The following is a 14,920-nucleotide window of genomic DNA, read 5'->3' on the forward strand; positions in this document are numbered from 1 at the left end:
TTAATTTACCTAAATAAAAATGATTAAACTTTATATATCCTTTGCCCATTATATCTCAATAATTTTATATTACTTATGCACTTTTGTGCCTTAATTAGGTGAGGTTGGGCCATTCAAAATAAAAGAGGAATAATTTATTATGTAATGATCTAAAACCCTTGAACAATACATTATTTTAAAGTCAAAATTTACCTCGCACATGATAGACATGCAAACCCTAGAACAATACATTATTTTAAAGTCAAAATTTACCTCACACATTATAGACATGCAACCCTAGAAAATTCAAACATTATTGATCAACTCGAGATACTTCTAAAGAGAGACCTCAGCATGCTTTTTAGGAGGTCCTTGGGATTATCCTTAAGGGGCCCTTGGAAAAGTCTTCTTAGTGGCAACGTTAACTCAAATAACTTTTGATTCTCCTATGAAGACCTCAACTTACTAACTACTTTGACCCTCTTAGGAATGCCTTAGAAACTCTGACACTTTTTATGCACTTCACTTCAATGTCTATAAATCAATGGCTACTCATGATGAAAAAATATATATAATATTGGTCGACTATATCATAAATCTCTAAATTGCATGAGCAAAAAAGTTAAGAATTTCTTTTCTTATTAAAAAGCCTATAAATATTATCCTTAATTTTAAGCATTTTTCCTTGTGGGAGATGTAACTAATCATATGAGGTTATGCCTAGGAGAAACATTCAAATTTGGAAAATAAAGTCATCATAAGATGAAAAATTCTCTATGTAATGTTTATCACCACTTAATCTTTCTTATGAAGAAAATAACCCTTCTTCACCAATTCATTTTCTACTAGTCAATCTCCTTGAAGCTGGCTAAGAACATATGAGTAAAGTTAATTATATAAAATAAGTATTGAGATATTAAACAAATGCACTATGTTTAAAAAGGTGGTAAAGTAAGTTGATAGGCATAATTCCAACTTGGGCCAATATCTATAAGGTGGTTTGAGTTCCTTATATGGTTAAATCATTTCACTCTCTTCATGCAAGTATCTCTAAGAAATACCCCACTATAAATTATGTATCTTTATGCTTAACATTATTGTACTAATGTAGTCAAATTTGTGCTCTTTTCTTTTTAGATTTTATTCATCTTTATTATAGTCGCATAAGTTAAATTAGACTACCGATCCTATCGTCCACTTACTCATAAACTCTTTTATGCCCTCCATTAGGATACAAAATTAAAAGTGGCTATTCAGGCCTTCATACATCTTAGAGGTTCATGGTAGAATGATATGTCTTAAAAATTAAGCTTCTTAGAGTAGATTGTCACTTATCATCTAGTCACCAAGCATACATATACATTCTCTAAACACTAGTACTTCAATAATTCTATATAGAAGTTAGGTTGATCAATATTAGCTCATTATTATCCTTTTTCATACCCACTCTAACATGTTAAATCAATTTGATAAGTTCAAGTTCATCCTCTTATATTTTTGATGAGCCAACTATGCTAATAAGGCACAATCTTCGTGTTAATGATGAAACTCCTAACCAACTTGATGATGATATTCTATTACAGGCATTAGAAGTTATATTTATTATTTAATCAAACTAACATTTATATCTTAAATCTAGCTTCTCTTGATCATGAGAATACTTGAGGCTTTGTATGGTTAGTGAAAAAACTTTTTATAAACCATATAGGTAGTTCCTTTGAACCTTGGGAATTAATATAATTACCATAAACTCCAAATTTTGTGTAGGTAATTCTCTTTTATCAATTTGCTTGTTAGGAATCAAAAGCAATGGGTTGATCATCTTGCAAGCAAACACAATTGAGCCCTAGTAATGAGAGATCATTATAAAGCTAGAGTTCTTCTATTCTTGTTGGGAAAGTGAGCACCAATGCTATCACCAAATAATCATTCAGTATGTTGAAATTATGTTAGAGCACATCTATCAACTTAAAACATGATAAGTTCTTGCTTATCTAATATAATGGTGAGAACTTTCAAACAAAATTTGAGACTATTCTCATTTAATAGCCAACCTATTCAAGAAAGCATTGCACCTTCATTACAATATTTGATTGCAATGACTCAACAATTATAATAATCTTCTATAAATCCAACCGAAGATCATTTTACGGTTGAAAACATGCTAAAATAAGGAAATTAATTATATAATCATAAGGCATACTTTGAAAGAATTTAAAATACTTAATGCCATAATAAGGATCATATTGCTGTAAAAGAGTGTTTTCATGCTCACCCAAATTCCAAGGCATCACTGATAAATATTATAATAAACTAGCAAAAATAGGGTTCTAAAATTTTATTTATCAAGTTCCTGAAGGTTGAATGGGCATTATTAAATAAAAACAACATCATGAAAACTTTTCAGTGACCACTGTAAAAGAGTGCTTTTTTGTTAGTCTCCTTGACCTTCAATTGACGATAGCTTAATTATAAGTCTATCTGGGATAATAGAATAATTCCTTTTAGTTAGTTAAAGAGGAAGATAATCATGGGCATATGATAGTTAATCAAGGTTTTTATCTTATTCAACTCAAAATAGTCAATAGAAAACCTCTTATTGTTATCTTTCTTCTTTTACATGTAAAATAGGTGCAACTTAGCTTAGTCATGTAAATATTGCCTCTAGACACAATCTTGTATCATCATATAATAACTTAATCCATTATCAATGATTCTATATTCTCTCAAAACAAATTTTTTCTCTTGGCTAAAGGGTAACAAGATTACACCATCCATAATTAGCTTTGCATAATAATTTTATGGTATATTACTTACTTTTAAAGAGAATGATTTCTATGACCATGATGCATAACATTTCTATCAAAAAATAAAAACATGCTTAAAACATTATGTATGATGAAGACATAAAAAAAAAATATGATCCTCATAACTACCAAGCTTAGTTGGGACTAAACATTTGATTGTGAAAAGAAAGGAGGCATAATTAACTCAAATAACATAGAGGAACTTCATCTTCATATTAGCTTAGTGAGTGCATAAATGGAGATAAGAGGTTTTAATATAAATAAAAAAAATTTTCTATTGAGTCAATTTTGCAGAAACATCATGGTGGTCGGACAAGCGCGCGGGCAGGGGGTGCGGGGGAAGTCCTCGGTTTGAATGTTAGGGCAGACAAGCACCTGGGCGCGGGTTGTGGGAGAGGCTCACACGGGTGCAGGAGTGGGCTGGGCTCACCTGGGCGCCCACTGGGCGCGTGTTGCGGGAGCGGGCTCACTCTACTTGCAGGGGAGCGGGCTCATGCGGGTTGCGGGGGAACGGGCTCACGTGAGTTGTTGCTGGGCGTGGGTTACGGGGAAGCGGGCTCAAGGGGGTTGCGAGGAAGCGGGCTGGGCTCACTTAGACTGGGGGTGAGGACGAGAGTGGCTGGGATGCAGGCCCGGAGAGAGAATTTTTTTTAACTGTTTTATTTATTCCGACGGTTCTTTTCAGCCGAAAAAAGTTCCAGAGAAAATTTTTCCATCAGAAAAAGTTTTTTGGCGTTTTTTTTGTCGACGGAAAGTTTACCGATGCTCGATTTATCATCGAAAATATTTTCGTCAGAAATTCGTCGGAAAATTTCAAAATCCTCCCGAAACTACAAAATTTTCCGCCAGAAATATGCGACTTTTCTATAGTGACTTCAGCCATAAAATGACTAGTCTACTATTCCTACCATTACATATGACATACATTTAAAAAATATTTATGTCTTTAATCTTCAAAAATATATTATATGAAAAATAAAGACAAAATAATAATAAAGCAATAATTATCAATACCAATAAACTCATTATCAAATAATGATATAACATCCACAACTTTCTCAAAATCATTATACTCAAGATTTTTAATTTTTCCAGGAGTAAGATCTTTGTCATGCATTGAATTTGAATTTAACCTTTTGTTACGAGACTTGAAGAATATAATCTCTTTTTTATTTATAAGATGTGAATAAGTAGAGCCCCTAAGGTAAAAAAAAGTCATAAATACAAATAATGTGATAGGAGATATAATAATAGGCATAAAGAAAATGTGATGATGATGAGACCCTTAAGTTTAAAATTAGGAAACAAAATTATTATTTTCAATCAAAAGTGCATAGTGTAAGGCATCCCCTCTATGAATCTAACAATTGAATGTTATTCTTATTTTTCATTCTAAGGGAAATCATAAACTTTTTAGCTATCTATCAATCTTGGCTAATACATTGTATTCTAGCTAATAGATCTTCAAAGGTATTTATATATTTAATTACATTATGCCTTAACCTTATACTTAATTGTTAACCATACAATTTCTTATCAAGCTGCACATTGAAGCATTTAGATCTTAACAATTCTTTCATTTATGCCCCACTTTATCCAATATTAGTATTTTCTTATTCGTTTAAAAGCAAGTTATTCCAATAAAACTTAGCATGCCTTATTAATTCCATTTTAACAAATTTAGTTCCTTAACATCCAACAAATATAGATGTTTAAGAAAATCACACATTTAGGCCAATCAATTTAGGAATTTATTTGCCACCATTAAAGGAGATGTTCAATTTTAATCTTATGACATGGGTCATCATAAGCTCCAAGTTCATTACTTTGCTGGTGTCTTTGCAGATTACTATTAAAATTTTCTTTCCTGTAATGTGCATGAAATTAAGGTTGCGTGTATGCAATAGGTGGTGCTTGATTTCTAATAGCTTAGAGTTTGATTCATAATATTTGGATGTTGGCAACAAGATTTTGTAAGCTTTCAAATCTACCATCACCTATAGTTTAAAATTTGTAACATATTGTTGCAAATCCTCAGGTTGATCTAAGGGAGCATACTTTGGAGTGATGATTACAAGTTCATAAAAGCATTGAAATATGTAATTTTTTAAGTGGGGATCATGTTTTGATTAATCTTTCTTATGATTTATCAAAAAAATCAGGTATTAAATTCAAATCATGATCCTCACTTATGATTAATCTTCTCATTTTCTCTGCTTATAGCAACAACCAAAATAATAATCTGATGAGCTACGAAGTTTTATAAGCAAAAAAAATCTAATAAATAATTCAAATACTCAAGAAAAAAAAAAAACTACTATGACATGCTAATCATGAATTTATTATAAAGTTGAAAGTATGATCCTAAACTAGCTTAATGCATTACATATATTTATTAGGATATGAATTTTCTTGAATAAAGTAGCATAAAAGTAAAGTAATTTATTAAAGAAATCATAGCAAAAATATTGTGTCCAATCTCTCTCTCTCTCTCTCTCTCACACACACACATATATATATAATATTGGTCAAGTTTATAACCAATGATTATATCATATATATTAATCACATCATAATATTAAGTTGCTACTTTTCTTTGTTTTTTTATTATGTTCTATCATAGTTATAGAAATATGTCATATATGAATGTCTAAGTTCATTTGCAATCATAATATAATGGATTATATCTGACTCACATCATAAAAGTTAGTAGAGTCTAAGTCTAGCACAATATTATCGCTATTAAAATATCCATCATATCAATACTAAGATATTGAAAATACATTTTCATCTATAGGAGCTCATCATCTCATTTGTTTGTTGCTCCACTTGTATAGGTTATCATAAACATTACCAACCTATCTAATATAAGTGCAAGGTGGGCTACCCATAAGAAAATATAAAATAACTTGAATAGAAAAGGTACATTATCATTTAAAGAAAATAATAATATAAAAAGGTCAAATAATATATCTAAATAACTCACCAAAGAACCTAAGATGAAGACACCAAAGTTTACCTTTCATTAAATACAAAGAAGGTCTTACATTATTTCAGCCAATATAATTTCTTAATATAACTCACTCTAAATTTAAAACCACTAAAATACACATTATTATATAACTTTCTAGTGGAAAAAATAAAATTTAAAAATATTCATGATTTAATGACATAATTGCTAGTTACCTTAAAATAATAATAATTGCTAGTTACCTTGCTTAATTTAAAATATATATATTTTTTAAAATGTCCACATCTATTCTCTCTCTCTCTCTCTCTCTCACACACACACACACACACACACACACACACACATATATATAATATTGGTTAAGTTTATAACCAGTGATTATATCATATATTAATCACATCATAATATTAAGTTGCTACTTTTCTTTGTTTTTTATTATGTTCTATCATAGTTATAGAAATATGTCATATATGAATGTCTAAGTTCATTTGCAATCATAATATAATGGATTATATCTGACTCACATCATAAAAGTTAGTAGAGTCTAAGTCTAGCACAATATTATCGTTATTAAACTATCCATCATATCAATATTAAGAGATTGAAAATACATTTTCATCTATAGGAGCTCATCATCTCGTTTGTTTGTTGCTCCACTTGTATAGGTTATCATAAACATTACCAACCTATCTAATATAAATGCAAGGTGAGCTACCCATAAGAAAAATATAAAATAACATGAATAGAGAAGATACATTATAATTTAAAGAAAATAATAATATCAAAAAGGTCAAATAATATTTCTAGATAACTCACCAAAGAACCTAAGATGAAGACACCAAAGTTTACCTTTCATTAAATACAAAGGTCTTACAATATTTCAGCCATTATAATTTCTTAATATAACTCACTCTAAATTTAAAACCACTAAAATACACATTATTATATAACTTTCTAGTGGAAAAAATAAAATTAAAAAAATATTCATGATTTAATGGCATAAATGCTAATTACCTTGCTTAATTTAAAATATATTTGTTTTTAAAATAGCCAAATCTATTTTTCTTGAATTAAAGCTTCAATGAAAGTGGAGAGAGAGGCGAGGACATCTCATGCTTATTTTTTACTTAAAATTTTGGTCATCCCACAATAGAAAGAAAATAAATCTCAATAATTATTTTTGCGATTATTAATATCTTCCTTAATTGCTCCACCCTTAATTGAAAAAATTAATAGCATAAACTTTTTATAAACAAAAATAATATTTTTTCTTATTGTGAAATTGAAATTTAAATTCTTCCCAAATTTAAATGATGATCATATTGGTAATCAACTTATTCCATGAAGATGGTGACAATATAGTAATTTCAAAAGTAAATGATTTTCTATAACTTAATGATGATTGTATTCTTTTTATAAAAAATGAAAAAAAATAATTTAAATAATTTTTTTCATCACCACTTAAAATACACTTAAAAATTTTATCAAACTATTAAAATTGATTCATCGTTAGTTTTGGACGGCTTTATTTATGATTCTTAAAGCAGCTTTCAAGTACAAAAATAATTTTTTGTACTTAAAAGCTGCTTTAAGAGGAAGAAAGAAAACCGACTCAAACAAAATCTCAATGATTCCATAATGAGTACATGATGAGTTTACATAGATAAAAAAACAAAATAATTACTTCCTAGGTTCATTCTACCCATCTTTTCATCTTTGGAGTGACCAAACAAAGGGATTAAGAGATAGATTCAAATACTATTTTCTCACATGTTGCTTGTGCATAAAGCAAAGGGTCACCATGTCATAAACTATATAGCTATTTAATGAATTTATCAAAAAGTAAAAGGGTCAACCAACTCTTAATAATGCTTCTTGCTTAAAGATATGAACTATTATTGATGATAATGATCATCCATTTCAATGCAAAGCTCTAGTCTATGGGTCCCATCACTAGCATGCATATATAAGTGTTAGTGTTGCATCATTGAAACAAGCCCCTTGCCCTTTAATCTTTCATAACACTAAAAAAGCAATCTAAAACCCTAGCAAATTTACCCCTATGCCACTCTTATACTTGGAACCATGATGCCAAGAACAATTTACTACAATGAATCCTCAATTCACCAAAATAGATTGAACATTCTTTAAAGAACCAAACATAAACAAACAAACTGATATATAACAAATTAACATGTATAAAATTTTATGATATTTAACAATACATAACTTATATATTAAAAAAACATTTTATTTATTGTTTGCAAAAATTAGCCTAAAGAACATCCATGTCTAGGTTGGGTTGAACCAACTCGAATGTCAAATAACACCCCCTACATTATTTTAATCCTATTCTCTTAAAAAAAAGTCAAATTGTGACTTTATTTGGGACGGTTTTCTTATTGCTGTTTAAAATAATTTTCTATAAATTTGTATTAAAAAATTATTTTAAGAAGCAGTAAAAAAAACATCCCAAATAAATCCTATATAAAACTGTTGTAATAAAGTGAAATTCCTTGACAAGAACAAGATTCCAGGCTTGATCACAAAAGTGGGGCATACAAGGAGGTCCAATTGGGTTTGTCAAGTCAAAAAGTGAGGGCGGTGGAAGCGAGTGGGGGACAAAAAGTCCCCTCAGTGCTTTGATTTTAACTGTTTTAGGCTCATTACAAATGCCAGATCTAAACAAAAATGATCAGTTTTATTCATTTTATCTCTAAATCATTGGAGATAAAGAATATTGAATATTATCCAAACGTGATAGCAACGATGACTGTATTAAATATATGAAAGAGATGGCTTCTTGCAATCAGCGTCGAATCAAGAATTTTGGTACTGAGAAGAAAGTGATGGATAGATCTGCAATTTTTTTTTTTTTTTTGAATATTCATATAAAACTTTACACAGTATACAGTTAGTAATTTTCTTTTAAAGCTGAAAAATAAAGAAGACAAGAACAAATTTGAAGGTGAAGTTTGCAACAAATATTTCATATTTATAAGCATTTAAAAAAGTATATGCATGTCGATAATTTGCTTGAAAAACTGTTGTTGTTCACAGTTTATTTCAGTTCTGGGACAGGCAAACTGTTTTTGGCTTTGATTTGAATAAACGACTGGATGGATGGCTTTCTTCCAAGATAGTCTGATAGAATATCCAAAGGTTCCTTGGATCCTCCAGCCGCTAATACCTGTATAGAAATCACAAAGGGTTTTTGAAAAAATAATTTACTAATCTTAGAAGGTAAATAAATCTTAGGTTTTGTTTGGGACGACTTTTCACAACTTTTCAAAGCAACTTTTTAGTGCAAAAATTTCTTGAATTATAAATTTTTGTACCAGACAACTGCTTTAGAAAGCATTAAGAAAACCGCCCCACTTAATTTGGTATAGCTTTCTTACTTCTTTCTAAAACAGCTTTCTAGCAGAAAATATTCTATTTCAAAAAATTTTACTAAAAAATTGTTTTAAAAAGCAGTATAAAAGCTGTCCCAAACGAAGCTTTAATATAAAGGGTTGAGCTTTTAAGTTCTTTGACTATAGTAGTGGAGAATGACTTGTTCACGAGATAAATGCATCAATTTTCTTTCAAAAGGCATGTATCAATAGTTGAAATAATAGAAGTATATCATTTATTGAACTATGACATCATGCAAAAAAAAAGAATAAATGACAATTGCTGATTCACATAATTAAGATTTTAGGACACCGCCCATTACAAAACAATAAAATAACACGACTAAGGAAAAAATTAATTGTTTGCAATAACGAGTTTTAGACAAGGCACTACCTATAAATTTCACCCTCATTTTGCGAAGACTTTATGATCTGAGTTTAGGTTTTCTATAGGCGAAAGCTATTATAGTTAATTACCTCTCGCGATAACAAGAGAGAACTTTCAATTAAGGCTAGTCGTTGAAATAGGCACTTAGTACCCAGTGTATAGCAACAACAGAATTTGACATTGAAAATTGAAATTTTATCACTGTGCACTTAAAGCGGATTGGTTGGGGGTATAGTGATGAAACCGATCAAGATCTCATGGTTCCATCGTCCCGGGTTATCATAGCCCTACTTAATCAAATGAGATAGTCAATCCAACCTGGCCGAAGGATCCTTGTTGGCAGTCATAGGTTGCGTCGTCCAAGTGTACCATGTAGACTTGGGATGAATGTTTGCCTAAGGGGATATATTTGAGTTCACCTGAGCTAACAAAGGGCTTTGCGCCCAATCAATAATATCATATTAATTCATTACTCAATGTTTTAAAACCGTTGGGGAGCATACGAGCTCTGGCCCTGACTAAAATTTAGTGGTGTCATTTGGTGGCAAAACCACACAATTAGAGGGCCTTGATCTAATCATTTACTTGTGATATCATTTGGCGGCGAAACCATCAGTTAGAGAATACATGCCAAATCCTTACTAGCAAGAGATGGATTGAAAGTAAATCCTGCTGATATTCTCAACTGGACATTAGCTCTTTGTGAGCTGAACTGATTTCCAAATTCATCCGCTTGACAAACTATTGTAAAGGATATATGAATTTTTGTTTTAAGTTATTAGATGATTTATTTCATTTTGAATATCTTAGGTTTCAGTGATTTTTATGTTTTGAACTTTCATTGAAATTTGAGCTTAATTATTGATATTGAGATTTGGGGGCATTTAAAAAGATATGATCCCCTTCAGTTGAGATTAACCTTCAACACAATCATCATCAAGATGATTTTGCAATCACTTTACAAGATTTGTATTTACATTAGGGTTCATGAGTATTTTGAAATGTAGGGTCCCCTTCGGTTGAATTTTTTTGTCAACACGGCCATCATCGGGGATGATGTTATAGTCATTTGAAAGCGCTTGTATTTATAGACATTTGGCAGCATTTAAAAGGGTAGAGTTCCCTCCGACTAAGATAAACATTCAATACGACCATCATTTGAGATTAAAGTTTTAGTTATTTGAACCTTATAAACTCTGTTCGCTTGCTAACAGAGGATCAAGTTCAACAATCAATTATTATGCGAATGCTAAAATCGAGAGATTGTATTTTATGATGAGTTTTATTTAAAGAGCCTTTGAAGGCCTAATATGAACTTTAATATTGAATATCCCAGTGGATTTATGTTTAGACATTCGCTTGCTAATTCAAGTCATGTCAACTCCAGTCATTTGAATGAGGAGGATGGAGCTTGAATATCTGACCCACGCAGCATTCTTGGACCTTAATATTAGCATGCTTGCACGAATTATGTAATGTATTTACACACTATATATAATGCATTCGTGTGAGACATATGCATGTTGATTAACCTATACTCATGATGCATTCGTATGTTGTAACATATTTGCATAATGCATTATTGCATTTACATCTTGCATGGTGTGTATGCACAATGCATTCTTGTATTATCTATATGTTCGCATAAGACATTTGTGTGATGATTCAATGCTTTCGTGCAATGTTTAACATATTTGTGTTGGTATACTATGCTGAAGAGAAGTTTCACCACTTCCTGTCTGGACTAAAAGATATAATAAGGTATCCTCTTATACCTTTTGAAATTGAAGACTATTCTACTTTGATGGAAAGAGCAAGGATCAAGATGGACTTACAGGCGACTCGGAGGAGGAGGGACTTCCAGAAAAGAAAGATTGAGGGCAGGTCAAAGCCCACTCAGTCTGATCAGTCTTCTCAGTCTGGAGTGTCTACTTGAAAGAAGCTCAGATCCAACAATTCTGACAGCAGTGCTTCAGCTGCTACAGTATGCAATAAGTGTGAAAGGATGCATAAGGGAGAGTGTCTCTATGACACTAATACTTGCTAATGGTGTCATCAGCCTAGACATATGACAAAGTCTTGCCCTCTTCTGGGATATAAATATGTTACAGAGGTCAGGACAGGCAATAATACTCAGATGACAGCTGGCAGACCAAGAACTGTATAGTCTACAACATCTGTTCCTTCTTAAGGTCAAACTCATCAGAATGTTCAGTCTCGAATATATGGATTGTCCCAACAAGAAGCTAAAGGGTCTCCTGATATTGTTACAGGTATGTGATTTAATTAATTGTCAATGAAAATCTTATATGATATGGATGAAAAATGAATGTCATGTTTATAATGAATGTTATGACTTTTATGTGATTATGGGCAATCTTAATGTGTAACAAACCTGTTAGAGTATTCTTGATACTGGAGCATCACACTCCTTTATTTCAGAGGAGTTTATTAGATCTGCAAGTTTGCTTCCTACAATTATGTTGAAACCGTTGTCAGTTATAATGTCAAATGAAATCAAATGGAAACTAATAAGAGATGTCATGCGGATTTGAGGATAAGTGATGAGAACTTAGAAGCAGATTTGACTGTTTTGCCATTGTCTGAATTTGATACAATCTTAGGCATGAATTGATTATCTTGTCATTTCGTGCCTATAGATTGTAACAAGAAGAATGTTAGATTTCAAATGCCAGGAATGAAGGAATTTATATTTCAAGGAGATAGAGAAATAACAGTTATTATGATTTCATCCTTAAACACTTATCAATTATTGAGGAAAGGATATGAAGTCTTCTTAGCTTATGTTAAGGAGGAGAAGAATGTAGAAAGAGAGCTGAAAGATATTCCAATTGTTCAGGAATATCCAGAAGTGTTCGCAGACTATTTACCTGACTTAACTCCAAGTAGATAAATAGATTTCTCTATTAAATTGGTGACAAGATCTAAACCTGTTGCTAAAGCCCCTTACAAAATGACAATAAAAGAACTGAAGGAATTGAAAGATCAATTGCAAGAGTTACTGAATAAGAGATTCATCAGGCCTAGTACCTCCCCTTGGGGTGTTCCTGTACTGTTCGTAAAGAAGAAGAATAGAAACTTAAGGCTCTGTATAGATTACAAAGAATTGAACAAGCTAACCGTGAGAAATAAATATCATCTCCCAACGATAGATGATCTGTTTAATCAGTTAGAAGGTGCTTCAGTGTTTCCAAAGATTGACTTTAGGTCTAGGTACCATCAGCTCAGGATTCGAGAAGAAGATATAGCAAAGACAGCCTTCAGTATCATATATGGGCATTATGAATTTGTGGTGATGCCTTTTGGTCTTACAAATGTCCCTACTGTGTTTATGAACCTCATGAATAAAAACTTTAAGTCATTTTTAGGTCTATTCGTGATTGTGTTCATAAATGATATTCTGGTTTACTCCCCAGATGAAGAAATGCATACAAATCACTTAAGGCCTGTGTTATAGGCATTGAGAGGAAATGAATTGTATGATAAGTTCTCCAAGTACGAATTCTGGCTGAAGAGTGAACTTTCTGGGACATGTGATCAATAATGGAATGATTTCTGTGGATCAGCATAAGGTGCAAGCAATAACAGATTGGCCTCGACCAGCTATAGTGACAGATGTCAGGAGCTTTTTAGGTTTAGGTGGCTATTACAAAAGATTTGTTGAGGGGTTTTTGCAGATTGCTATGCCACTATCCAGATTGACTATGAAAATAATGAAGTTTGAATGGACAGCTCAGTGTGAAGATGATTTTCAGAGATTAAAACATTGTTTGATGACTGCTCTAGTGCTGACTATTCCTTCAGGGTCAGATGGATTTCAACTCTATAGTGATGCCTCACATAAAGGATTGGGTTGTGTACTTATGCAAAATGGAGGAATCAATGCCTATGCTTCTAGGCAATTGAAAAATCATGAAAGGAATTATCTAACCCATGATCTAGAATTAGCTGCAGTGATTTTTGCCTTAAAGATCTTGAGGCATTACTTATACGAGGTAAGGTGTAAAGTTTTTTACTAATCACCATAGCTTGAAGTATATTTTCATACAGAAAGAATTGAATTTAAGACAGAGAAAATGACTAGAACTCATTAAGGATTATGAGTTGGACATTCAGTATCATCTAGGTAAAGCTAATATGATTGCAGATGCCTTGAGCAGGAAGAATTCTGATAGTGCAAATTGGGTGATTACAGAGCAACAGGAATTGATAAAGAATTTGGAAATTTTAGAAATTTTAGTGGTTCAGCCCAATGATGCAGAAATTGTAAGGTTAAATCAAATGATTATCCAATCAACATTGAAAGACACAGTACGAGAAGCTTTGCCATAGGATGCATATTTTAAGAAGATATTGGATATGGTTAGTGCATGACACAATAAAGAATTTGAGCTTGATGGTGAAGGATTGCTGCGTTATAAGGGTAGATTATGTATTCCAAATGTTGGAGACTTTAAGGAAAGAAATCCTTCAGGAAGCTCATTATTCAAATTATACCATTCATCCAGACAGTAACAAAATGTATCATGACTTAAAGGAAGTGTTTTGGTGGCCAGGAATGAAGAAGAGTGTGGCAGAAGTAGTAAGTAAATATACTTCTTACCAAATGGTTAAGGTAGAACATTATAAACTAGGATGATTATTGCAACCCTTACCTATACCTGAATGAAAATGGGAAGACATTGCTATGGATTTTATGGTTGGTTTACCTAGATTTAGAAGAGGATTTGATGCTTTATGGGTGATAATTGACAGGTTAACTAAGTCTGCACACTTCTTGCCTATCAAACAATCTGATCCAGTTGAGAAATTTGCAAACCTACATGTTATTGAAATTGTCATATTGCATGGGGTACTAAATTCTATAGTATTAGATCAGGATGGAAGATTCACCTCCAGATTGTGGAGAAAGGTTCAGGAAGCAATGGGTACCAAACTCACTTTCAGTACAACTTTTCACCCTCAAACTGATGGGCAATTAGAAAGAACAATTCAAACTCCAGAAGATTTGCTCAGATTATATGTACTTGATTTTAGTGGTAAGTGGGAGGCACATATACCATTGATTGAGTTTGTCTATAGTATGACTCCCTATGAAGCTTTGTATGGGAGAAAGTGTAAAACTCCTTTAAGCTGGACTGAGACAGGAGAAAGGAAGATTATTATAGCTGATTTAGTGGATGATGCTACATAAAAGATAAGGCTGTTCCGTGACAGATTGAAAGCTAAACATGATAGATAGAAGAAATACTATGATGCCAAACATAGATATGTGGAATTTAAAGTTAGTGAATTTGTATTTCTCAAGATTAGTCTAATGAAGGGTGTGAAAAGAATTGGCAAAGCAGAAAAGTTGAGT

General features: G+C 31.8%; 1 protein-coding gene across 1 annotated transcript in view; it reads right to left on the reverse strand.

Moving 5' to 3' along the window:
- Positions 1-8,718: 8,718 nt before the first annotated feature.
- The window catches only part of LOC110099372 (probable thimet oligopeptidase), a 93,786-nt gene continuing 87,584 nt past the window's right edge, over positions 8,719-14,920 (reverse strand). The window contains exon 17 of the mRNA XM_020826491.2: positions 8,719-8,947. Within this exon, the coding sequence (XP_020682150.1) occupies positions 8,819-8,947 (129 nt within the window). The 3' untranslated portion in view covers positions 8,719-8,818. The remainder of the gene's footprint in view (positions 8,948-14,920) is intronic.

Source organism: Dendrobium catenatum, unplaced genomic scaffold (genome assembly GCF_001605985.2).
Source record: "Dendrobium catenatum unplaced genomic scaffold, ASM160598v2 fragScaff_scaffold_980, whole genome shotgun sequence".
NCBI classification, from domain to species: Eukaryota; Viridiplantae; Streptophyta; class Magnoliopsida; order Asparagales; family Orchidaceae; genus Dendrobium; species Dendrobium catenatum.